Source organism: Cydia pomonella, chromosome 20 (assembly GCF_033807575.1).
Source record: "Cydia pomonella isolate Wapato2018A chromosome 20, ilCydPomo1, whole genome shotgun sequence".
Lineage (NCBI taxonomy): Eukaryota > Metazoa > Arthropoda > Insecta > Lepidoptera > Tortricidae > Cydia > Cydia pomonella.
In genome coordinates this window covers 5,085,460-5,111,821 of record NC_084722.1, presented here as the reverse complement: position 1 = coordinate 5,111,821, position 26,362 = coordinate 5,085,460, and the positions used below count along the sequence as shown (strand labels likewise).

Sequence of the window (26,362 nt, the reverse complement as noted above, 5' to 3'; positions counted from 1 at the left end):
TTGGTTATTAGATGCGCAGTGGAGTGCCACATTTGTACTGAATGCAAGCGTTAATTGCGACCTGACATTTGACGAAAGTAACTTAGCACTTTCAATTCCCATGGCTCACACGCAAGCGCTTGACCCGCGACCCGCGATGGCAATCACGCTATGATATAATTCGATTAGCTTCATATGAACTTTATCTTGCGTATGAGCAGTTACAGTGCAGAAGATGCAATTGTGGCGTCATGATTAAGACATAGGGATTTAAACATTAGAAGGAACTTAGAAGCTCCGCAGCTGCAAACAATTTTGAAAATACTTGGACATTAATAATCTTGTCAGAAGACGTCCTTAAAATTGGCAAATTTATTTATAATTTCCCTTGTGTATGTGTTCGATTTTATTCTCTAGTATCTAGTTAATGTAGGTGTTCAGCACCTCTTTCGTATAAACCTCTTATTAACGTATCCATGTATTATGACAGCTCTACCTAAGCTTACCTTTTCACACACAAGCCTAGAAACATCGATATCGACAAACAACAATTTCTGCACGCATCACACGCTTTGCGCGTTAAACCGTTTTTCTGCAATTCAATTATCGAATCTCGCATTAAATCACATTCCTTGGAAACACCAGAGCCTCTGTGACTTGAAAGCAGAAATCGAGCCGTTCGAGATGTCCGGCGGAGCGCTACGTCGCGTGCGCATTATGGCCGTATATTCCTATTTTGTTGCACGAACGCATATGTTCAAGTCTCATGACGAGACGAGTGTAACGTGAGTTTGTGTTCCGTAGTAACCATGCGAAATCGGAGAGTCCTTATACTGGTTCTTTGGTACGATCTCATCCCCGAGCTTTGTTAATGATTGGAATTACATCTGAAACTACGGATCGTGCACCTAATGTACTGTCAGTTATAAAATATACGCGTATATACAATACAGAATAAGTTTATATTGATTTTAAACATGCAACAAAGCGGGTTGCGGTCCGTTATATCATTCATATCATATAAGATCAGGTAACGTAATATGTAATAGCTGTTTATAAACAATCCTATGCCAGTAAAGTAACAGGCCAATTCGAACGTACACTCATATCAGAATGACATCTAATTGATGTCATTCATTATGTATTGACGCGGGCGAGACGCACGATAAACGAATATTATTCTGATGTCAGTGTAGGTTCGAATTGGCCTGTGTATTGTGTTGATAGGTACTTTATGACATAATTACTTGTTGTTACACTACCTGTTCATTATCATAAACAATGTTTACAAAATATTTATATTCGAAACGATTATGGTATACTTAAGTAGCAAATCTAATGTCTAATAAGTTTTTGGGAAATTGTTCATTTTTGGTACAAGCTTTTATCGCTGATTGTACTTTTCTTACCACAGGCCAAACGCAGTTAGGTTGTTTAATCACAGAGTTCCTATGGCCACCTCCCGTCTCCATCATGGGATTAGCTCGATGGTACCATTATATTGCATTGTCACGCGAGATACATATGTATGCAAATTTTCAGCTCATTCGGAAATCTGGGGGCCGATTTTTGAATATCGATCGCTCGATTTCGTGTTCTCCCTTTAATAATATCTCCACTACTAGGCATTTAAATTTTACGAATAGAATTGAAAACGAGTGGTAAATTCCACTGGATTCCCAATTTCTATCGCTCCTACTTCAAAAATATCATTTCGCGGTTTTCTACAGATTTTAGAGTGACGAAATCGGGCGCTCGAAATACAAAAATCGCCCCCCTGGAAATGGGTCAAATTTAGCTTTCAAGATTGTACCCACATTACATACACTACATACTAACAGGGCAAGTTCAATAAAAGCTTGTAAAAGAAAGAGTATCGAAATGTTGAAGGCTCGGAACCGGTTTAAGAAAATAGTGGTAAATACCGGTTTAATTTGTGTTTACCTACTCCGAACCTTTATAAGAACGCCAGCGCTTTAAGGACTTTATAGTAACCTAAAGAAACCGGTTTATTCGACGAACGACGAGACGGCTGGCCGGCCTGGTGGTGTTCCGCGTAAACAAAGACACCCACATATGAAGAAACCAGTTTTTATTGTTCTAAACCGGTTAATATGGCAAGAGCTTTATGGAAATGTTCACCTGAAAACCGGTTTAAAAATAACGGTTTTACGAACGAACCCGAAATTAAAAGGTTTTGCGCTAAGCACATAATAACGGTTTGAAAATTTAACCGGTTTCAGAGCCTTGTGTCCGACTTGTGTGAGAGAGTTGTGTGTGTTGAGACCGTTGGTTTGCCTAAGTCCTTAATCGAACCATATAACTCTCGTATATCTAACAATATTTTTGCCTCAAAATTATATTTATGGAGTTTATGGACTATCTATGGACTTGAAATTCGTATGTGTCTAAAATACACCAAGCAGCATGCACCTGTCAACTGGTCTTGTTAATCCATTTTTGTCATCCATTTAGCCAGTTTGTGTTTTATGAAACGACAGCTGATGTAGTGGAGTTTGCAATTTTTTGCCTGGACAATACTGGAAAGAACTAAATATTAACAACACTATAAATTCATTTAACGATGCTCATTAAGGAAGGTTAGCATTATAATTTAACCGCTATCTTATAAACGGTCCTTACTATTATGATAGTTACCCACACTCGTATTTTAATGTCTTTCACAACGTAGCAGTCACATAAACTACTATTCAAAGTTACTAAAATCCGGCTACAGAGGGTCTACCCTACCCCGTAGTATGTAATTAAGGCGTAATTAGAGTGACAAAGAAAGATGCCCGCAATTTACGAACTTCGGTGATCGCGGTAGGCCCTCAGTACTTGTTTCATAAAGATAGAGATAGTTTATTTTTCAAGTAGACATGTTAGCTGTTCTGGCTCTTTCCTCTCATACTATCTACTCAATATCCAGTTTTATAGCGGGTACGGTTTTCTGTAGGATCCCGGTTTAGTAGTATACGGGCTAATATAGTAACATTCACGCGAGCATTTTGTTTGCGGGATACTGCACGCATACTATTAAAACGGGACGGGAAAACCTTACCCGCAGAAAACGGGATGTTCAAATGTAGGAGCCTACAATGCGTTTATGAACGCCAAATAAAGCTACACCGGCTCTAACCGTACAACTCTGCCCGAGAATATTTAAATCCCTCCTAAATAGGTGTTTCATATTATTTTTATGATTCAATAATAAAAATGAACCTCAGTCCGTTCCAGTGAGTACTGCAATTTTAATCACGATTGCCATTTCAATCTTAGCTTAGTTAAACGTTAATAACATTCTATCATTTTATCTCAGCGCATAACCGGTTAAGAGATTCACCCATTATTTTCTAGCCAAGAGGTCATTGGCTTCAGTGATCGACGTTTGTCACATAGCCAATAACATTAATCCTAAAAGTAATGAAACGTCTTTAGTACAGTATGCATTGCCAAGTATTACAGTAAAAAAAGGAAAGAAAATAAAATAAATAAATCCCCATTTCAATGTACATATAGTGATTTGTAACGCTTGTCAACACCACAGCAGTAATCCTAGGGTCTCCTGAGCGTCGTCGTCTAGACAACTCTATGACTGCTGCTCGACAACGCAATGTGGGCGCAACTGCGCAGTGACGCCATTTTCCATAGCGCTGACTAGACACCGACGCTCAAAAGACCCTAGTGTAACACTAATGCAACTTCAGTTACAAACGAATGTCACCCTAAAATCGGAATAGCAAAATTCAAAAATTTATTCTGCAAGTAGGCCTCAAGGGCTCATTTACAAGTCAATAAAACATTTATAATAACATCATATAGTAACATGAAAATAACAACATTTATAAATACAACAGCCAATACCTGGGTAAACATTACATTATAATAATCTTAAAATAAATAATTACTACAATACAATAGAGATGTATAGTCTCTATGGTTAAAAATACATTAAATCTGGAGATGTAAAAGGTCCCCAATGTCAGAGTACTAATACTAATAAGATTTGGAGGTGTAAAGTGTAATGGATTCGTTTGTAGTTGATTAAAATAGATAATAAGATAAATATTAAGATTTTTTACTAAAAGCGCTATGGATTTTTTAATGGTCCGAAATAAACAATTCTTATTTTTATTTAAAATCTCTCTAAGTGTCAAAATAAAATGAATACTAAATGAATAAATCGCGTCTGGACTGTTAAGCTAGCAGTCTCATAAACGAATGCTACAGAATACATAACTAGTATGTACCAAGTCAAGAATATTATACAATATTACAGAGACGTATAGTTTCCACGGTTAATACATTAAGTTTGGAGATGTATAAGGTCCCCACGGTCTGAGAAAGTAATAATACACAATAATAATGACATTAATACGATTTGGAGGTTTGGAGGTGTAAAGGCACTCCAAGTGTCAAAGAATAAGAAAATAAAAAGTGTATGAAATACATGTTTCACGTCAAGAGACTGTTAAGCTAACAATCTTAAAACTAGTTTTACAGAATACATAACTCCTATGTATCTAATAAGTCAATGCCATCATCAAAATAACTAAACATAACAAACATAAATACATAAGGTTGAACAGATAGAAACAACAGCGCCCTATGCCTCTCCGGGACACTGCAAGCAAAACTATTACAGCTTTTGAGACTGGATACTTGGCCATGGTTCCTTGTCTCCCAAGTAGTCATCTATTTTATAGTATCCCTTTTTGAGAAGTGCATTTTGGACGTATTTCTTGAAATTAGTATAGGGCAGGATACATGCCTCTAAGGGTACTTTGTTATAAAATGTTACACAGTTTCCCATGAACGATTTCTTAACTTTCTGTAGACTAAAAGTAGCAAAAGACGACCAAAGATGAACGCACGGTGGCATTTTTGATCTAAATAATTGATGTGCTCACGTTATGTTTTGAACATCCGCAACGTTTCGCAATGGCAGAATGCGTGGAAGAATGCGTTACGTATGCAGTCAGAGCCGATAATCTCTTACGACTATGTGTTATCGGCTCTCGCGGTAGGAATGCCTGCTACTAGGTCACGAATAGTCTTTGGATTTAAAAACTAACACATGAAGTGAAAAGACAGATAGGTACCGCGACAAACCTAAGCCTGTATCGTGATTTTGACATGATGAATGTTGAATGATTAGGGTAAAGGGTCAGGGGTTCAATATGACATTCTTTTTTGCACAAACCCTCTTTACGCTGCCTATTCAACATGGTTATGATATCGCCATTTTACTACCTCCACTTTCGCTGATAGATAATTCATTTTAACAACGAAAACTGACACTTTACCTACCGGTTACTTCGCACCTTTTCACAAAACACATATGTACACTGTAGTGGTGGTCACATGTGATTATTTTTGTGAAAATTGTGTATCTATTGCATCTAAGAAATTTTTAAGCAAGCTGTTAGACTAAACGACTAAATTGTCGGTATTAAAACGAAGCAAAATATACAATTTAAGTTTAATCTGAAATCGATTATATCTTGGTAAAGGGACCCGCTCTATCGCCGCAGGGTTAAAAACTAGTATAGCAAAGAAAGTGGTCTTTAATCTCTAAGATTGAACCAACAGGGCTGGCAACTGGTAGTAAATTAAGTAATCAAATTGGTCAGAGGCTGTAGAAAGAGCCTAAGGAACCTTACCACTTCAAAGGCCCTATTTTAGTCGGTTCACGAACTTCCATGCGAATTTCGTTACGTTGCGGTATTTTTCGATCGTCTGAATTCATTGTACTCTGTAGTTAGCAATGTATCGAATATCACTTGCAAGTTCTGGAACCGTCTGAATGGGGTTTTATGATTAAATAATTTTATTTTATATTTAATAGGTTAAACATTACAGTTTGAAAGCAATTGGATTTGGGTCCTCCTTGTAAGTAAATATACATATTACAATTATATCAGAATAGTACATTACAATTACGATACAGGTGCGAAAAATAGGAAATTTGCAACGAGTGGCGATAAATTAAAACACGACCGAAGGGAGTGCTTTAAATCGATAAAAGTTGTGAATTACCTATTCTGCTATATAAACTACAACGTTTTACAGTAGATACATATGGCCATTTAAAATTTCGATCATAGTTTTGTAATGTGCTAAATAGTGTGATAAAGTTGCTACTTTACATATGTACTGTAAAAAAAGTTGTGTGTATCATTAATGGTAACGTTTTTGGGCATAAAGGAGCCAAACGTATAAAATATTGAGTGGATGTACACTTTGAAAAAATAAAATTCATACAGAAATATCTATTACAGTGATTGAGTATCAAGTTGTTTCTACAGGTGAGTGAATAGAAAACAATGGCATCTAGATAGAAAACAATACAAATGTTTAATATGTGCAATATCTCTGCATTAGCCTGTTAAATCACACCATTTCATACATAATGTATCTATAGTTCTCAGGGCTAACTGAGAAGCATTCTTTAGGAGTAACGGGAGTTAAAAAAACATGGGATTGATATTCTGTTTTCCTGGCTATTTATTTTACGTAAAACGTTTTTCAAATAATCTTAAGGCTTGGAGTCACCATTAAGAGCTTACCCCTCTGTCGAAAACCTCGGCCAATGGTCATATCTATTTGTATTATTTGTACGTACAAATACCCATACACTTGACGTGCCCCTCCCGCGCAAAAGTCGGTACACAGTTCTGTACACAAAATTACAGTCTCCAGTTGTTAAATCCTCCAAGTCGCAAGGGGATAACTGCAAAAATCGGTTATTTCTCTGAATCGGCCACCAGTGTTATTTTAATATTCTTGTTTATAAGAAAAAAAACCGTTATTAAAAAGTATATACAGGCATAGGTGATACAAGAAATGCCTACAATACTAGAACATTTCTTATCAGATTCTCGGATGCTGACGACGCTGTGATTATATAGCGATTATTTAGCATTCGATAGATCGATATATACAAAACGGACTATTGAGTTACTATTGCATTTGAATTGAAAACAGACGCATAACGAGTATTGCAACGAAATTGCGAAACAATCACGTTTGAATCTGCCCACAAAAGCCATGGAAAGAGATAGCCCTGGCAGGTGTGCCGGAAGATCGGCTTATCGGCTATCGCATAACCAGCGGCTCACCGCAGACCATGTAACGATGCTGCATGCAACTACTAGGAACTCGCCGGCTTTTTACGCGGTAAAAATTAGACGTTCGTCGATTATAATTTGTTACATTTTGTCTAAGGAAGTTTAAGAGTAGCATTATATTTAACTCATTCATATAACTTTACAAGCCTCACTATGTTAATTTTTGCTTTATCCCTTTCTTACAAATACGTAGATACGTAAGTTAACTTGATTTTGTTGAGTAGTCCTCATATTCCTGTCTGGATATCGACCAATTCAATGTACCTGCTTTTGATAGTTTTGATGTACTTAGCTCGTTGGATCAGGGATCGGAACCGGTTTTTTGGAAAAACTTTGAAATAAACATATATTTCGGTTTATTTTATACTCTAAATATAGGACTCGGTTGTGTTTTTAGATAACGACTTCGTATTATTAGATTGCCCAATTAGAAAGGGAATAATTAACAAAGAACGAAAAAATACCGTTTTCGTTCCCATACAAAAAATACCGGTTTCCGATCCCTGCGTTGGATACATCTCGATGTTTTGAAATGTAAGAGCGAGAAAAATGGAAGCCCCTACGTCATCAGATATATCGGGGCCGCCAAGACGCTCTCAAATATCTGAACACGCCTCTTCTGTTATCTATTGTAAAAGCGTTAGACTCCAGATATTTTTTAAAAACCGGCCGCTCTGATATATCTCATGGCGACTCTACAATTGTACATACGTTTGTATGTACGCTTCTCGTCAACTTTCCTCTTAACTACATTTGTAACGTATAACAAAACAACGGCGACAATCTAAAACGTTCTTTTGTACAGAAAACTTAATTAAATAATATATAGATATATGGGGTCAATCTTACACAGATCGACCAAGCTCCAAACTAAGCAAAGCCTATACTAAGGGTACTAGGTGACGATATACATACGTGTTACTTATATGTATAGATCAATACATACTATACATTAGAAAACACCCATGACTCAGGAACAAATACATATCTGTGTCCATCACATAAATAAATGCCCCTACCGGGATTCTACGCACCGGTCGTCCAATTGCTACAAGATTCAACAATAATACAGTGTACGTACGTAAGCTTAATTGCAACAAGATTCATTCAAGAATATACTGTGTAGCTACGTTTAAAACAACCCATTCAAGAACGTATTTTTATCTTGTTTGTCTTAGTATTTAGTCACAGCACATTAGGGTGACGTACGCACGTAAACCACATTTGTATTATGCAGGCACTACGCAGTCGCAGACAAATTTTCTCGAAACATTTTGTCTTAATATTCATATGTAGTTCATTTTATCAGTAGAAATATTTGTTTTATGACTATGTAGACTTATGGTTCTTGTTATTTAGGCCACACTACATACATAAGCTAATGACTAATATGTAATACATATATGAAAGTGGTTAGTCATTGCTCGGGTTTCGGGAACAAAACGTACAAGTACCAGTGTTAGTGATTAATTAAATATCGACTAAAGTGTTATCGATATCGATAGCAAGCAATTACTAAATCATAATGACTTACATGAGCCATACTTGAATCAAACAATATTAATTAAGAGTATTAGTTCCTTTATTATCTACAGGATGAAATGTTATGTGTGTGTGTGTGTGTGTGTGTGTGTGACCACTGACCATATGCTGAGGGGTGAATATGTGGCTCATACTAAACAACTTTTACTATGGGGCCAACCCCGAAATCTCGAAAAGAAATCAGCTGTTCCATTGAAAACATTGACATGTTATTCACCAAAATGTATGAGACAGCAGATTTTTTTTCGCGACTTCGTTTTTTTAGCGTTAGAAAAAGGGTAAACAGATGGGATGTATGGAGGGGATGTATCTTGAAAAACACTGTCCGCGCCGCTGCGCACAACGTCATCAGACGAGCGTGGGGGTGAGGAACCCCGCCAAGCCGCCACCAGCCACCGGCGCAGCTGACGCTCTTTCTATTTCGCCACAGGTCGCCGGACCGAACACACGCGGCCGCGATCCTTATTTTCTATACAATTTTTATACTATGTAATACATAGTTATTAAAGGCTAAGTCCTAAACTAAAGGCTTCTTTTCTTAATTTATTAACCTTATGTGCGCTCGCACATAATTTGGCGCCCCCGGGTGGGCACGGACATCAAAAACGCCAAGCGGAAACGTAACTCGCGCCGCGAAACGCCCACGTGTCGCCGACCGAACTGTGGACCCCCAAGCCAAGAATCTTCCTGCCTAGCTGTCCCGAAGCTCGTCAATCGCGCGAAGAACTACAGCGGTCAAGATTACGACGGGAACCTGGACGAGTTAGCAACGATTTGAGAAGAAATTCGTGCGCCGGAGACGCGGCGTCTAGGTGCAAAGGTCGGCCGGACGGTGGACACTGCGCCGTACGCTTGGAACATCTTTACAAGGAGAGTGCCGTGAGCTTACCCATCATTTTCCTTCTTTTATTCCCTCTCAATTTGAGCATATAAAGACGATAGCACTTCATCATAACGTGTGTGAACTTAGTACGTCCTTCTTGCATCATTTATGACCATCTTATTCATCTTCTTCGATCATCGTAATCGTAATATAATCCTATAAACGCATCTTGTCAATTGTTTTTCTTTGCATAAAACGCTACTTTGCTTCTTAAGCTGTTTGCACCGCCACATGTGCTTAATGGCAGCTCTTCTTTGAAAAGTAGCTACATCGTGATTAATCTGTATTCTCTTACAGCATCCGACAATTTAATACCGATTTATTGCATCCTACGTAGTGATCTGCTTGCCCATTTATTTATTTTGCGCAAATATTCTCCTTATACGTCTTATCTAAATACCTACTGTCTGCCTGCCAATTCTACACCGTCTTCTAGCATACCTTTTCATGCCCCTTTAATTATAAAGCATAAAATAAAGCCTTACGTCTTATTTTCCCTTATTTCAATTGCACAAATCCCTGCTTCGCACTTCACTTCATGCTTACGCTCGCATAGTCAATATTTTATTTATACGCATTTCAGTAATTTACTGCCCCGGGAACGAACCCGCGTCGAGGCTCTGAAGTGCATCCAGCGCGTGCGCAACCGGCGCAGTGCTCCGCCGTCTCCTAGTCGGCCGCATTCCACAGCGGGATAACAATAAGGAGCGTAAGCCGTTTTTGCAATTTTAGTTATCTTAATATTTTAACGGTAATTTGTTCAACTTGTTTACTTATTTTATTGCCGTAATATAAGTTACTTCATTGATTGCATATTTTTATTGTTTGACGTATATAATTACATTTAGAACATGTCGAAAGACACTAAATCGGCTTCACCACTGTCCCTTACGATACCGCATTTAACGACGGAATCCTTAGACGTTCTCAAGGTCAAACGGAGTTCTATAAAGGGACAGATAACCAAATTTACTCGGTTTTTGGATAATTTTGACAGAGATGCCGCATTGACTTCTATTCAAATCAATGAATTAACTTTAAAGTTGAATAAATTCTTAGACCTTAGCAACAGATTTGAGGTCATGCAAACTCGTATAGAGGTCCTGAATGAAGGCAACCTCGCGGATGAACTTGCCGAAAGGGACAGTATGGAGGAAAGTCTTCATCTTGCCATAGCGACAGCCCAATCTATCATTGAGGTATGTAAACCTAAGGAGACCTTTCATGACGCCGATCAAGATTCATCATCAAATTCCAACTCACACCGCTGTCATGATCACGACTCTTTGGGTTTTAAATTGCCATTAATTCAAATACATAAATTCGATGGCACCTTCTTTAAATGGCTTGAATTCCGTGACACCTACGAGTCTCTTATTCATAAAAATGACCGAATTAAGGCTATACATAAGTTTCACTACTTAACATCATACCTTGAAGGAGAAGCAGCGCGCGTCATTTCAAATTTAGAAGTATCAGCTGATAATTATTCTGAAGCATGGGACCTTTTGTGCGAACGATATAATAATAATCGTCAACTTATTACTAATCATCTTAATTCTTTATTTAGCATCGAACCTTTGCAGCGCGAATCCGATAAGGCACTTAGGTATCTTAGTGATCATGTGACCAAAAACTTGCGGGCGTTAAAGACGCTCGGCCAGCCTACTGATCAGTGGGACACCATCATCATACATATGTTAACAACGAAGTTGGACCAAGCTACTCGTACAAAATGGGAAGAATATCGCAATAATTTAGTCGAATTACCCTCATTAAATAAATTCAAAAAATTTTTGAAATCTCGAGCTGATGTTTTGGAAACTTTGTATAGATCAAAAAGAGATAAACAAGTTAAGCCTCAATTAAAATCAGAAATGCCTCAAAGTAAATCATTTGCCATTTCAGCTATCGAAAAGACACCGCGGCCGTGCGTCGTGTGCCAGGGGAAGCATCGTATCTTCGATTGCAAGGTCTTCAGCAGTCTGACGACCGACGAAAAATGGGCCCAGGCTGCAAAGCTCAAGCTCTGCTTCAACTGCTTGCGCCCCGACCACGACACGGCGCGCTGTCGACTGGGAGGATGTCGCGTATGTAAGAGGCGTCATAACACATGCCTACACAAACACACCACTAACACACCCACATCGCCAGCTTCTGTTAGCCCTTCTGGTGACAACAACGGTGGTGCTGAGAGCTCTTCCTCTTCTTCAATTGTTATGTCAGCAGTATCCTCGTCTGCGGTTTTGCTATGTACTGCAATAATAAATATTGTTAACCCGCAGACGAATAAAGTAGAAACAGTGAGGGCACTGATTGACAATGGTAGTATGAGCTGTATGATGACTAATGACTTAAGACAGCGTCTTCAGCTGACTTCTCATCGTTCCAATGACAACATCACGGCCGTCATGGACATCCCTATTAACATCATTCCAGAACGCTGTTCTGCTCTTATAAAATCAAGGCAGAGTGCATTCGTTTGCGATCTCGACTTTGTAGTACTTCCTCGTATAACTCAACGTCTTCCTGAGAACTTCATTTCTGTGAACCATCTTAATATACCATCATCAATCAAATTAGCAGATCCGACATTTAATCAGCCTTCACAAATTGACGTCTTATTGGGTGCTGAAGTTTTCTGGGCTATCATCGGCACAGAGAAGCGCCCTCTAGGGAACAATCTTCCCACTCTTTACAACTCCGAGTTAGGTTGGCTAATAGGAGGCCGCATGCCAACTAAGGGCAAGCCTCTAAATAAAACGATTTCGTGCAATTTTGTGGCCACACAGAGCGACACTGACTTAAACTCACAGCTTCAAAAGTTCTGGGAGTACGAAGACTTTCCCAAGCATCATGAATCCAAGCCTATTTTAACCGAAAGTGAATCGCACTTTATTCAGAACACAACTCGATTAGAAAATGGTCAATTTTGTGTTAGATTGCCCCTTATTGACACGCCTGACTGTTTAGGCGACTCTTACTTCCTTGCAAAAAGGCGCTTTCTTAGCTTAGAAAAACGTCTTAACCAAAACCTGGAACATAAGAAAATGTACTCTGATTTCTTGCAGGAATACCGCGATCTTGGGCATCTTTCTGACTCTATCGTAGAAAGGCCTCACACCTCATTTTTTGTGCCCCACCACTCTGTGTTAAAGAGCTCGAGTGAATCTACTAAATTGCGCGTAGTATATGACGCGTCCATGCGCACGAAGTCAGGTTACTCTATAAACGACCTTCAAATTGTGGGGCCAAATATACAAGATTCTTTGTTCAACATTTTATTGAGATTTCGTCACTATAGGTACGTTTTGTCAGGTGATATAGAAAAGCAATACAGACAAATCGTTATGAACGAGCTAGATCGCGACCTTCAGTTGATTCTTTGGCGTGAAAATGAATCTCTTCCTATTAAAACGCTTAGACTTAATACTGTGACTTACGGTTTCTCTAGTGCCAGTTTCTTGGCAGCCAGATGCTTGTAGCAGCTCGGTGAGGACTCAGCTGATTCATCTATCAAAACGATAATCCAAAACGACTTCTATTGTGATGATTTACTTACCGGAGCTGATGAAGAGTCTGACTTACTTAATATTAAACAAGCCGTATCTAATTCGCTGTCTCGGGGTTGCTTTAACTTGCGAAAATATAGGTCAAACTCTCAACTTCTGATTAATTCTGAATTAGAAAATATACAAAATGACAGTCTTGTATTGAGTCAATCACTTCATACGCTAGGATTATTATGGAATCCTACGCAAGACACACTTCATTTTAATATTGACGATAGTAGTGCTTCACCTGATAAAGTAACTAAACGGTCTATTTTGTCCACGACATTTAAGATATTCGACCCTTTGGGCCTTTTGACCTTGTGTACTGTCAAACCCAAAATTCTCTTACAGAAACTTTGGTCTCTTAAATTGGATTGAGATACTCAAGTGCCCCCTGAAATTCAGCGAGCCTGGGCACACTTCATAGATAACATAAAATACCTGAAGCTTCTTACTGTGCCCAGGAACATATTTGATAACAGTGACTCACCTTCATTTATTGAACTTCATTCCTTCTCTGACGCCTCGCAAGCTGCGTATGGCGCTTGTATGTACATCAAAGCCACCTTTCCCTCGGGCAAACAAACTGTAAATTTGCTTTGCTCTAAATCACGCGTGACTTCGACGCGTTCTGCGACTACACCGAGATTGGAACTTGCTGCGGCGCTTCTTGCCAGTCGCCTTGCTTCGACGGTAAGCAAAGCGTCTCGCAAGCCTATAGCACGCTGTACTTACTGGTCCGATTCCAGTGTAGTATTAGCATGGATTAATATATGTCCCTCAAAATTAAAAACGTACGTCGCAAACCGTGTCGCAGCTATTCAAGAGCTCACCGGGAGCTCGGAGTGGCGCCATGTCCCCACAGCTCTGAATCCTGCCGATCTTGCATCTCGCGGGATCGACCCTCAGCATGTACAGTCTCAACAGTTGTGGTGGCATGGCCCATCCTTTCTTCTAGAACCCGAGGAAAATTGGCCAGTTCTTAATACTAACCATATGACCCATGATTTACCTGAATTTAAACCAGCGAACCCTTCATTTTTGACTAATGTGGAACAAAAAGGGGACGCTCTCATAGATTTCCATAAGTACTCGCAATTAAGTAAATTTAAAAGGGTTATTGCCTATGTATTACGCTTCATCAATATCAAATGCAAAAAGCAATGTTTGAAGGGCCCGCTAAGTGCAATAGAACTTGAAAATGCCTTAACTGTTTTGGTAAAGCTGTCACAACAACAATCATTCCATGTAGATTTACCTACACTTGTAAATAACAAAAAACTAAGCCCTAAATCACGTCTCACTTCATTAGCTCCATTTGTTGACTCTCAGGGGATCCTGAGAGTAGGGGGCAGGCTAGGTAAATCCAGATATGACTTTTCTGTAAAACATCCCATACTTCTCTGTTCCAAACACACACTCACAAAACTAATTTTCACTTACGAACACAAACGCCTCTTACATGCGGGACCTCAACTCATGTTGGCATCCGTGCGTGAGCAGTTCTGGCCTATTGGGGGTAGGGACTTAGCACGACGCACGGCTCGCAAATGTGTCATTTGTATTCGGCAATATGGCCGAACAATGTCCAATATAATGGGCAATTTGCCATCACAACGTGTCACTCCCGGCTTCCCATTTTCTACTATAGCTGTCGATTTTGCAGGTCCATTTATGATCACTGATCGGCGAGGCCGTGGCTGTAAGATAACAAAATGTTATTTATGTCTCTTCATATGTCTTAGATTTAAATGTGTACATTTGGAGGCAGTGAGTGAACTTTCTAAGGACGCCTTCATATTGTCCCTGCGCCGCTTCATTTCACGTAGGGGTAAGCCAAAAGAAATCTACTGTGACAACGGCAAAAACTTTGTTGCCGCTGCCAAGGAGATTAATACCTTTTTCAAACAAAATTCTGGCCCTATATTAGAGTTTGCAGGTGATCATAACATTGAATTTAAATTCTCCCCGGCTTACGCTCCTAATTTTAACGGTTATGTAGAGGCTGGCATTAAATCAGCAAAATTTCATATTAAGCGCATTTTAGGGAACACGCACCTCACATTTGAGGAGCTTTCGACTTTATTTGCTCAAATTGAGGCTGTCCTTAACAGTCGTCCTCTCTGCCCCCTTTCCTCCTCTCCCAAAGACTACGCAGCGCTCACACCCGGGCACTTTCTCCTTGGCAGGCCACTGACGTCGCTTCCGGCCCCGGACCTGACGGAAACCAACATTCGCAACTTGGACCGCTTCAATCGGCTGGAGCAGATAAGGCAGCACTTCTGGCAGCGCTGGCAGTCCGAGTACGTCATGGAGCTGCAGCAACGTTCCAAATGGAGAACGCGCGCCAGGGATCTGCAGCAGGGAGACCTAGTCCTTATTAAAGAAGAAAATCAACCCCCAATGTTATGGCGTCTGGGCAGAGTGCTGAAGCTTCATACTGGCTCAGACGGAGTACCACGAGTCGCAGATATTGATACCGTGCGAGGAGTTGTCAGACGGGCTCTGAACCGTATATGCCTTCTTCATGATTCTTGAAAGCAGGGCTTTCAAGGGCCCCCAGCATGTCCGCGCCGCTGCGCACAACGTCATCAGACGAGCGTGGGGGTGAGGAACCCCGCCAAGCCGCCACCAGCCACCGGCGCAGCCGACGCTCTTTCTATTTCGCCACAGGTCGCCGGACCGAACACACGCGGCCGCGATCCTTATTTTCTATACAATTTTTATACTATGTAATACATAGTTATTAAAGGCTAAGTCCTAAACTAAAGGCTTCTTTTCTTAATTTATTAACCTTATGTGCGCTCGCACAAACACTATTTATAAAATAGTAACTATTATGAAACCGAAAGATAATGTATGCTATATACCTAATTGTTACATAAGTATTAGCTGCAAATTGTTTTCAAAAGTGTTTTTTTTTATAAAATACATGTCACGATCGCGTACCTTCTTTCTAATGCTAAAAAAACAATGTTTAGAAGCCAGCTCAAAGCTTTACGTTATAGTGTAGCTACAGCATATGATAACTTGTAGTACAGCAGATTTTAAACACTTCTATATACACAGGCATAATTGAAGAAAACCAAAAAGTGGGTTTGCAGATAAGTTACGGTCCAGAAAATATTGGGCATTTTAGGGTGATGTCCGGACTTTGACTGTGGCAACCCTACCTAAGGCTGGGTATAAGATACGTAGATACTGGTTCAAATGGTGGTGGTAATACAATGTGCTACAATCATGGAATTCAATCCACCACAATCACACGACATGCTCTATTTACCCGTCGAATAAATTACCATCATAACTAACTTTATTTGCCATCATGGCAGACTACTGCTACCATCCATGTTTAAAGAAAATATTGATTACGGTATTTACGGTTTTTCTGTAGTTACGAGTATACCCTTTTTAATTGGCAGTATGTGCAGTGGAGCTCGAATACTTTTTCTTTTCCGTATGTTATTGGCTATAAATAATAATAACAGACAATCCACGCGAATTCTCAATTGTCGTTATCAAGTGAAAACCTTTCGTCGTGTTAACTAATTACCATTAAGTGTCCGTAGGTTCGTGTTTCTCTCTCACTCTCACTGAGCGTAAGCGAGATGGATGTGAGTGCTCCGAACCGCGGATATTATGTTTTAGAATTTTTTTGTTGTAAGTTTTAACAAAAAATAAGTAATCGATAAGTGCCCTCTAAAATAAAATAACGCATTTTTAGAAGCATATTCTAATTTTTAGCTTTTGTGTATACATTGTTATACATTTTTAAAGTGCGTTTTAGACCTATGTTCTTGATTTTTTTCTATCGAGCGAAAGAAAGATGAAGTCACTGGAGAAAATCCTCAATATATTAAATTTTTGGCAACTGGCAACCGTATCGTGATCTAAAAATCTGTGATCGATTTTTCAAAAACTCCGCTCTCTGAATCTACCGCACCTTAAATATTTATTTCATTTTCTTAATGTATTTTTGGTTGGTTGTAAGATTAACAGGAGAATACTAGATCAGAAAATATCAACGTATAAAATCCATTAAAAGTGGCATCCATTTTGATGTTAGAGTTTTTTAACCAAATAAATTATTTCTATATAAAATTCTTGGATTTAAGTAGGCCAATAAATCATTGGGATGCAGCTGGGATCTTAAGGTCTCATAAAGTTCAACCCATATTAGACGGAATACAGTTTGCAAGAAGCATTAATTATAATTATAATCAGCCAAACAGTACCCCTAGTGTAAATTTGATCGACATCATAACGTGACGAACGCGTTTGCGTTAAGTCTTATTTTGTATAGGATTTTGAGTTTCCAAAACGTCCCGCTTGGCGCGCTCTTTCTAAATCCAATACAAAATGAGACTAAACGCAAACGCGTACGTCACGTTTCGAAATTGAATTTATTTACACTAGGGGTACAGATGTATCAAGAGTACAACGATGGAAGATCATACACTTTAACCGTCTTATTCATAAACGTCAAATAGCTAACAAACGTCGTTTTAACTTCAGCGGTGGCAGCATGGTTCCATTTTTATTAGCTCATACATCGGGGTTTTTGGTGCGGGAATGTTTTACTGTAGCCAGAAAACAGGTAAAAACTATAAAAACCGATAGGTACTACTTTAACATTTCTAAGCGCATTTGGAGCTTACTGTATATTTTTAATTCATAGTTTGGTAATTATTTTACAATAAAGAAAGTTATAAATTCACGAAGACATTCCCGCACCAAAAACCCCTATGTATGCTTGTATTGCTTGTCACTATGCCCGTTACTTTTGCGGTTACATATTTGTTAGAACGTGACAGACAAGGTGATAAATAACAAAGAGCCAACCATCTTAGCCCTACTGTATTTGTATTGAAGGAATAAAACACAAAAAGTTTTTGGCAAAATATTAATTTTTGTTATTTAGGTACTCGCCTTTTCACAATTATAATCTAAAAACCCCAAGCACAATTAGGTTGCGTTGTTTTATCGCAGAGTTCCCACGGCCACCTTCTGTCTCCATCATCAAATCAGCTCAATGGTACCATAATATTGCATTGTCGCCCGACTTACATATGTATGCAAAATTTCAGCTCAATCGGAAAGTGGGTCAAATTTAGCTTCCATGATTTGACCCACATAAACATACATGCATACTAACAGGGCAATTTAAATAAAAGCTACATGAATCCTGGATCTCCAAGATACTGTAAAAGGTATTATGTATATAAGAAGTTAAACATACATTGTGAAGATAAACGACACAAATAAATTATTAGTTTAGCGAATTAAGTGTTCCGAAAGCTACCAGTATAAGCGCGCTCTTCGCCCAAGAGTAGTTGTTATAGATCATAAGGTCACAGACTCTGGTTAGGCCGTGCTTGGTAAAAAAATGGAATACATGGCCAGGACTGGGTCGTTCGTGGGAACTATGTGATCCGCTATACACCCACTAGCATATAGTAGGCATTATAGCATCCGCTGCTGTTTTTTCTCCAAGTACAGTTAGTCGACTCGATCCCGATTAAAATGACCGGAAAATTTGTATTGCATTCTCATTCAAATTATATTGCCCACGGGAAGTTCTTCGAAACAAGATGGGCTGTTTGATAGTGTGGAGCAGTGAAGAATTGAAAATATTATTAGTGACTACTGAAATTACTAATATAATAAAGCATAAGATCAAAGTAAATGGTAATTGAAATAACAACAAACATTTTGAATTGATGGCTGTTAAAAATGTTTTCAGTGTTTATAAATAAATAAATATTATAGGACATTATTACACAAATTGACTAAGTCCCACAGTAAGCTCAATAAGGCTTGTGTTGAGGGTACTTAGACAACGATATATATAATATATAAATATTTATAAATACTTAAATACATAGAAAACACCCATGACTCAGGAACAAATATCCATGCTCATCACACAAATACATGCCCTTACCAGGATTTGAACCCGGGACCATCAGCTTCGTAGGCAGGGTCACTACCCACTAGGCCAAACTGGTCGTCGCAAGTAGTGTTTATAAATAAATGACAGGTGACAAAAATGTGCCTTTTTTGACAATTTGTATCTATCCAAATATTGATAACGCATCTAAATATACACTATATGTACACTTCCAGCATTCATTACATATTGGAAAGCCGTAAATTATCAAAGACCTGTCAAAACCTAGAACTTTCACATGCCCCTATCGCTATAAAATGTTATCGCGCCAATACAACCATAAAATATGAAGTAACCGTTTAATCCATCAACATGATACCGCGGTGCCGCGAGCAGGAAGGCAAACTGCCAATTTCGCAAATCTAATCGGCGCCTGCAAATGTAGCAGTTAGCCGGCCCATAAAACCCGGGCCATAATTTCACAACAGGACCGGTTCGTTAAAGGAAGTGTCCAATACCGGGAGTGATCAAGATTAAATTGATAGAACATGGCCCGCGGAGCGCGGGCTTAATCTAGTAACTATTGCTTGGAGAATAGTCTGGAGATACAGTACCGTATAATTGATCACATGTTATTATGGAAACATAATTACCAATCATGTGGTTAGTTTTTCCACGCCGATCACTCAAGAAGCTTACGGGACTTAAAAAAAATATTGGAGTTATTGCTACCAAAAAGTTTAAAAATGGTGATTGTTGTCTTAAATTTCCTTATAAGCTTAAGTTGATAAATAGTGGCCATGTCATGGCTTATTCTGCCCAGTCGAATACGTCCCCGATAGAACCAAGAGCAATGCCCAGATAAACCAAGTTAATCGCTGAGTTAACATTTTTACACGTAACTATTAGCGAAGCGAATCCAACAATGTATTATGCAGTGGTAGGGTGTATTGATTAAATTTATAGCTCTGTCTGCACGAGTACAAACGTCACAGACACTTTAACCACTAGAAATATCGTTTTATGACTGTAGACTCGTATTGCTTATGCAAAATGCAGTTAATGGCTGAGCTAATCTTTATAGCCTATGAATGGGATACTATGTAGCTTAAGTAGCAATAATTATAACTTGCTCATATCTTAATCGGAACGAGCTAGACATGTTTATAAGCGACACATCGACCACCCAAGCAATCAACCACGTTTAGATTAGAGGAAGTGCCTATGAGTAAGTTGCTCCACTAGCTGGTACATAGTTACAACTTGTTCAATGGCTGCGCTCGGGGTGCAGGCAGCGGCGTCATTCTGACTACAAAGCATCAACGAATCGAACGCTGAGTCAAACCATTATAAACGGACTTTCTAGTTTTAAGTAGTTGTTAAGAATCTCGAGGACACTTTAAACTGGTCATTCATGGCACTGACAATACGGACAGTGGTTGACCATAATTGGTCCGCATAGAAGGCGCGGCGCGCGCGCAATCATGCGGAAATCACCGACGATCATCGACAAAAAAGAACGACGGCTCGTGAGATAGGAGATAATCTGGGCCTCGATAGGCGGCTTTTGTAAAAGGACGATTTTCATGGCTCAATTGGTCTTGAAGTTGCTATAATAAGCCCGATAATGTGTTTAAGAATGAGATGCATCTATGAATGAAAAATAAACGCCCATAAAAAGAAGATAAACAAAATTTGTAAATATCTCAATATGGTAATGGGTGCTATAGTTGCGTCACGCATGCGTACAAAAAGTTGATTACAGGGCGGAGGGTTATAGATCATTCAACGCAGGAGGCGTCCTTTTTGTCTTAAAATCACTTTCAATCACATGTGTAGGGTTTTTTTACAGTAAGCTTTTAATGTGAGACCACCCTACTTTTAAGAACGCATCGGTGAGAACCAAGTGATGTGACGTTCCAAATAAAACCGCGCTGTAGGTCATCAATGTCGGTGTAGAGGTAAAATTATCTTATGAATAGTTAATGTAAAATTATCTAACGCATGCATTAGATGAAGATAGTAAGGATAACTAAATTATCTAAAGATAAGAAGATAGATAATTCACTTAAATTCGTTGGACAAATAAATATTTAAATGGCTAAAGACGAGACATTTCTAATTCCAATTTTCTATAAAATCTATAGATTATTAAATAATAATGAACCTAATTAGAACTACTTGCATACCAAGACTACTTTCCAAATATTCGGCGTTTTAATTTCAATTAGATATTTAAATACCATGACTTTATCTTTATTATGTTCGCTTTTAGTTTCCCAGTCCGCTCTCGGTAAATTATAGCATTGCTCAACTAGTAATGGTAACTTGAATTTCGTAATAACTAATAACCATAAATTTTATGGAACGACACAGTCACCAATTAGTAATCTAAATATGGAAGTGGGAACATTATAGAAAAACAGTAAATTGCTGCGTATCTTGTTCAAATGTTATTTACTGATATAATATACATTTACCTGGTTTCGATAGCTATGATGATATTTATGATGATGATGTTTGTAGACGCTCCTTGCAAATGAAAGTGTATTCTAAGCATTGGTATGTGTATTTCTTTGACACGCCCTTCAGCCTATTCGGCTCAATGGATTTAAAATCACGAGATTCGTGTTATTAACATATATGTATATTTAGGCAATTTAATTCCCCAGGTTTAATTGTCAAGAAATCCTTTCATTACTAATTAATATTCGTAAGATTGAAAATTATGATTCAAACACGGTGAAATTTTGAAGTACTCGATTAAAGTGTACCTAAACACATCATGATTTTAATTTAATTGCGATTTTATGATAATTAAAACAAGTAATTACAGTCATGATTATATATTGATTTATTACACGACAGTCATGTCAAATTGACACTACTGCAAAAATAATATTGACGACATTTTGTCACACTTGACACACTTTCTCGTAATTTATAACTTGTTTACTGCTTTTTATGAGGTTGAGGTATTTCCGGTGGTTCCTAATTTGCATAATCGTGCAATAAAGTTATCAACGTCTTCATTGGGATGCTATATTTGGATTGCATATAACATATCTCAAGTAGCATTATTAATAATATATGTAGGAATTACTTCTTAAAAATATAAGTGCGGTGAAATGAAAAGAGGGAAGGCACACATAGTGTGGTATTGTTCATATATTTTCTACTTGCTAGATATGTACTAGCATTTAGTGGCAAATAATTAAACTCGCAAGAAACATTGATCAATGTGTAAACAGGACCCTATGCCTTGATATAAACGCCAGCCACAATTACCTGTATTGACCTTATCTCTATATCTAGATACAGTCTAATTCGATGGTACGAGAGCAGATAGATATGAGGTCGAAGGTACTAAAATACAACAGTAACAAGGCCTTATACTACTGTTTCAATCAAATAATTTTACTTACAGGTTTTTTAGATAGAAAATGCTAAATATGCTATAGAACATTAGAAGAGACTGCGAAACCCAACATCAAAGAGTACACATTTAAAAATAAAATTAAATGCATCCGGAGTTGAAAGCAAATCAAAATTAAAACATGAATTAAAGAGTAATTTGAAACTATCTAATATCAAAGCGTAGTCTATGGTGGCCACCCGGAAGACGAGACGAGCTAACGCAGGATGGGATGGAACGAATTCGAATGCAGAATGCGTGACCAATGGTCCAGAGACCACGGGAATCGAGAAAAAGTAAATGATGGTTGGTGTACTTTTCATTTTGTTGCACTTGGGAAATGTTGTTTTTTCCGAGGCTGGAAGCTGGAATGTTGGTAAAACAAAAAAGAACAACACGCTGTGCACGGTCCAATTACAAGAAAATGGCCGTCTATCTAATTTGAACTCACTTTTAAATATGATTACGTCTCGGGAGCTAGAAAGTTTTATACAGGCATTGTAGAATATTTCTTGCCCCCAACCCGGACAGTGCCTCCTAAAGAGGAAAGGGGACGATGTTACGTGACCGCTTCTCCATACAACCGCACTTAGTCCCCATTTTTTTGGACATTATAGAAAATATTTTTACGCAATTTGATGACAATATTTTTAGGAATCGAAGGGAGCTGTGGGTAATATAGGTACATCAACTGTGTACAAATATTTTTCATAAAGTCATCATCCATCAACATCCATCTCTGTTTGTGGAGACCGGTCTGTTTAAGCTTACACGGGCTACATACATGTTACGTGTGTGTACCTTAACTTTTGAGTGGCATTAACGTGAGACACTTCATTTGGTTCTTGTCTGTTTGTCTGATTTCATTTCTTGTCTTTTAATTATTTATATAAGAATTCAAGTCTTGGAGACCCTTTATATCTGTAAGGATAATTTGATGATCTTTTTAGGGTTCCGTAGTCAACTAGGAACCCTTATAGTTTCGCCATGTCCGTCTGTCTGTCTGTCTGTCTGTCCGAGGCTTTGCTCCGTGGTCGTTAGTACTAGAAAGCTGAAATTCGGCATGGATATATAAATCAATAAAGCCGACAAAGTCGTACAATAAAATCTAAAAATTTAATTTTTTTGAGGGTACCTCCCCTACACGTAAAGTGGGGGTGATTTTTTTTTTTGCTTCAACCCTACAGTGTGGGGTATCGTTGGAAAGGTCTTTCAAAACTAATAGGGGTCTTCAACAAACATTTTTTGATAAAAGGAATATATTCGGAGATAATCACTCCGAAAGAAAAAAAAAATGTGTCCCCCCCCTCTAACTTTTGAGCCATAGGTCCAAAAAATGTGAAAAAAATCGTGGAAGCTCTAGCTTAAGAAAGACATTAAATGAAAACTATAGCGGACATGATCAGTTTAGCTGTTTTTGAGTTATCGCAAAAAGTTTCCCCTTCATAGTAAAAATACTTACTTTAATTAGGTACTGATTATGCAAATTTGCCTATTTGTTTAACTCGCGTGAAAGGTACCGTTTCATCCTTTGGTTAACAATTTACTATACTTCAAGCTCCAGTTTAGCTTATTGTGACAGAAGAGTAACTACGGAACCCTACACTGAGCGTGGCCCGACATGCTCTTGGCCGGTTTTTATTTTTATTATATTTTATCTTTGACACTTATATATCTCTAAAGAATTTTAGTATTTGTTGGTTGTATTTTTTATCATAGTTTTTTTTGTGTTATTCAACATTTAGAGACTATATACATCTCTAATAAAGTATATATTATTTAATTGATTCCATATTTGTAATTGTATTTTGTTATTTTTTATTGTTTGTAAAAATTTGACATGTAAAAGTGCCCCTGTGGCCTATTTGCTGAATAAATGTTTGATATTTGATCTAGGGAGGATAATGGAAAAACTCCGTTTGTATGGATTAGCGGTCGTCTACTATCGTCTTAATACATGCCTAAAAATGTATCTGGAGCTTGACAAATTGATACTCAAACTAGCAGCATCGCTTCCCCGGTTCTCAGAAGAGTAGTAAAATTAACACGACGTGTGGCGACGTATACATAATTTATGTCACTCTGCGGTGTGCAGTAAAAAGTACATCAGGCGGTTTGATACACGGAAATGCTCTTTGCTTAGATACTGTTATAGTTTAATGGCCAGTATATGGAAGGGATAGTAGATATTGAGTTCTTGGTTTTATCTTCTAAAAAGTATATCCTTTAAGGGCAGAATTGGATGTGCTTTAGCGAAATTAATACATCCTCTAAATTTTTTCCCCTTTTGATTAAAAGTCTTTGTTGATAGGATCCTTTTCCGTAAATGACGTCCAATTGATAGTTGTGAAGACTTCTTGATACTGATATTACTGACATGAATATAACTTAGCACCTTTCTCCAATAAGATAAGATTTAACATTATTTACCTAATAAAGGATGAGAATAACATAACCTATCTGCGAGCCAACCAAATATTGGCACCGTCAAATAAAGACAATCCTGTTCATTTCATTTCACATTTTCAGTTTCAATGTCTTAATGCATAGTTTAATAAATGGACTGTCTTGATTATTGTCTTCGTGTATAAATGGTCTATAACACTATTGATTGCTTAAGCCAGAGATTGTGTTAGGTCTCCTTTTGATCGTACACTTAGACTCTGGCCACGTTCATTTTGCACAAATTTGGCTGTAAGAATGCTGTAGGTATGCATGTTATTATTCCTGCTCCATTCTTGACGAAGCACACGCATGAAAACTTAACGTGGTCCGACTCGATTTCTTTTTAGGTCGCACTTCTATAATTATCTACCGACGATCAAACGCGTATCAATTAAACAGTTAACAACAGACATGTCACAGATATAGACATCGTTTCGTAAACGTCAAAATTATCAGCTGACCCTCGCGACGGGGCACCGACCCATTTCACGGACCGTCTTGCAATCAGGAAGCTGTTACGATAACCCCGCCTCAGAGGACAATTGGGAATTACGACACTACTAGGGTATTGTAGCATATTGTGTTTGACAAGCTCAAAGCCATGTGGCCAATAAGATATATTGTCAATGTGGCGATGACCGGCGTATACGATTTTTTTGGAAAGACCGTCAAAGTGGAAGAACTTTCGTATTTGTATCCGTACTTCGCTCAGATACAGACAGAAAAGAAGAGCTTCGCTCCTTCTGCTTTACCAATCTACTTTTAATGGAGTATTTCTATTAACGCACGAGTTAAAAGCGACGAAAGAGCTCGTAGACAATTTTACGTGATAGTCTATGTTTTGTTTGAGTTATGCTTGTGAAAAATATGTTGAAATTATTTAAAAAATGTCAAGACGAAAGTCTGTAGTACAAATGATCACAACTTTGGTGCCAATCCGCATTGAGTTACTTATGGCAGCTCTAACCCCATTGTATTATAACAGTAAGACTTACTTACCTGATTTTAATTCATACTTTGGTAACTATTCTACAGTAAACAAAATTATAAATACACGAAATCCTTATTGTACCAAAAACCTCGGCTCGGGGTATGTTGATATCTACATATGTTTTCTTCAATCAAAAGTAAGACAGAATACAACAGGAAATATTACAGACCTATCACTTTACAAATAGTTGACTGCATACGTTCGTACGTGACGTGACTCGTCATAGCTTAGTGACTAAGGATGAAGGCGTCCTAATAATGTGAAATGATAACTTGGAAATGGGTCGTTAATGTAAATTCCTTTTTGTACGTATTGCGTTATGTGTGAGGTCCTACAATCTATATCTATTTCAATGGAATGACTTATAATGAGTGATCGGGTATATTTGAGAGGATTAGGTACTTGAATACTGGTTTTTTTTTCAATACACATCTGCTTGTTTTCGCCACTGTTCAATAGTGGTGTCGCGTAAGGATGGTCTTTTTGTGACTTTACTATTAAGTGGGAATATAGGTATATGTGTAGGTACC

General features: G+C 38.1%; 2 protein-coding genes across 9 annotated transcripts in view; one reads left to right on the top strand and one right to left on the bottom strand.

Moving 5' to 3' along the window:
- LOC133528823 (unconventional myosin-XVIIIa) overlaps positions 1–26,362 on the bottom strand; it is a 301,706-nt gene that overhangs the window by 34,160 nt on the left and 241,184 nt on the right. The window lies entirely within an intron of this gene.
- Positions 13,481–15,861, top strand: LOC133528831 (uncharacterized). Its single transcript, XM_061866314.1, has one exon. The coding sequence runs from the start codon at positions 13,641–13,643 to the stop codon at positions 15,627–15,629; it is 1,989 nt and encodes a 662-aa protein (XP_061722298.1). The 5' UTR covers positions 13,481–13,640; the 3' UTR covers positions 15,630–15,861.

Coding starts and splice junctions, on each gene's coding strand:
- LOC133528831 (XM_061866314.1), top strand. CDS start 13,641: ATGTACATCAAAGCCACCTTTCCCTCGGGCAAACAAACTGTAAATTTG.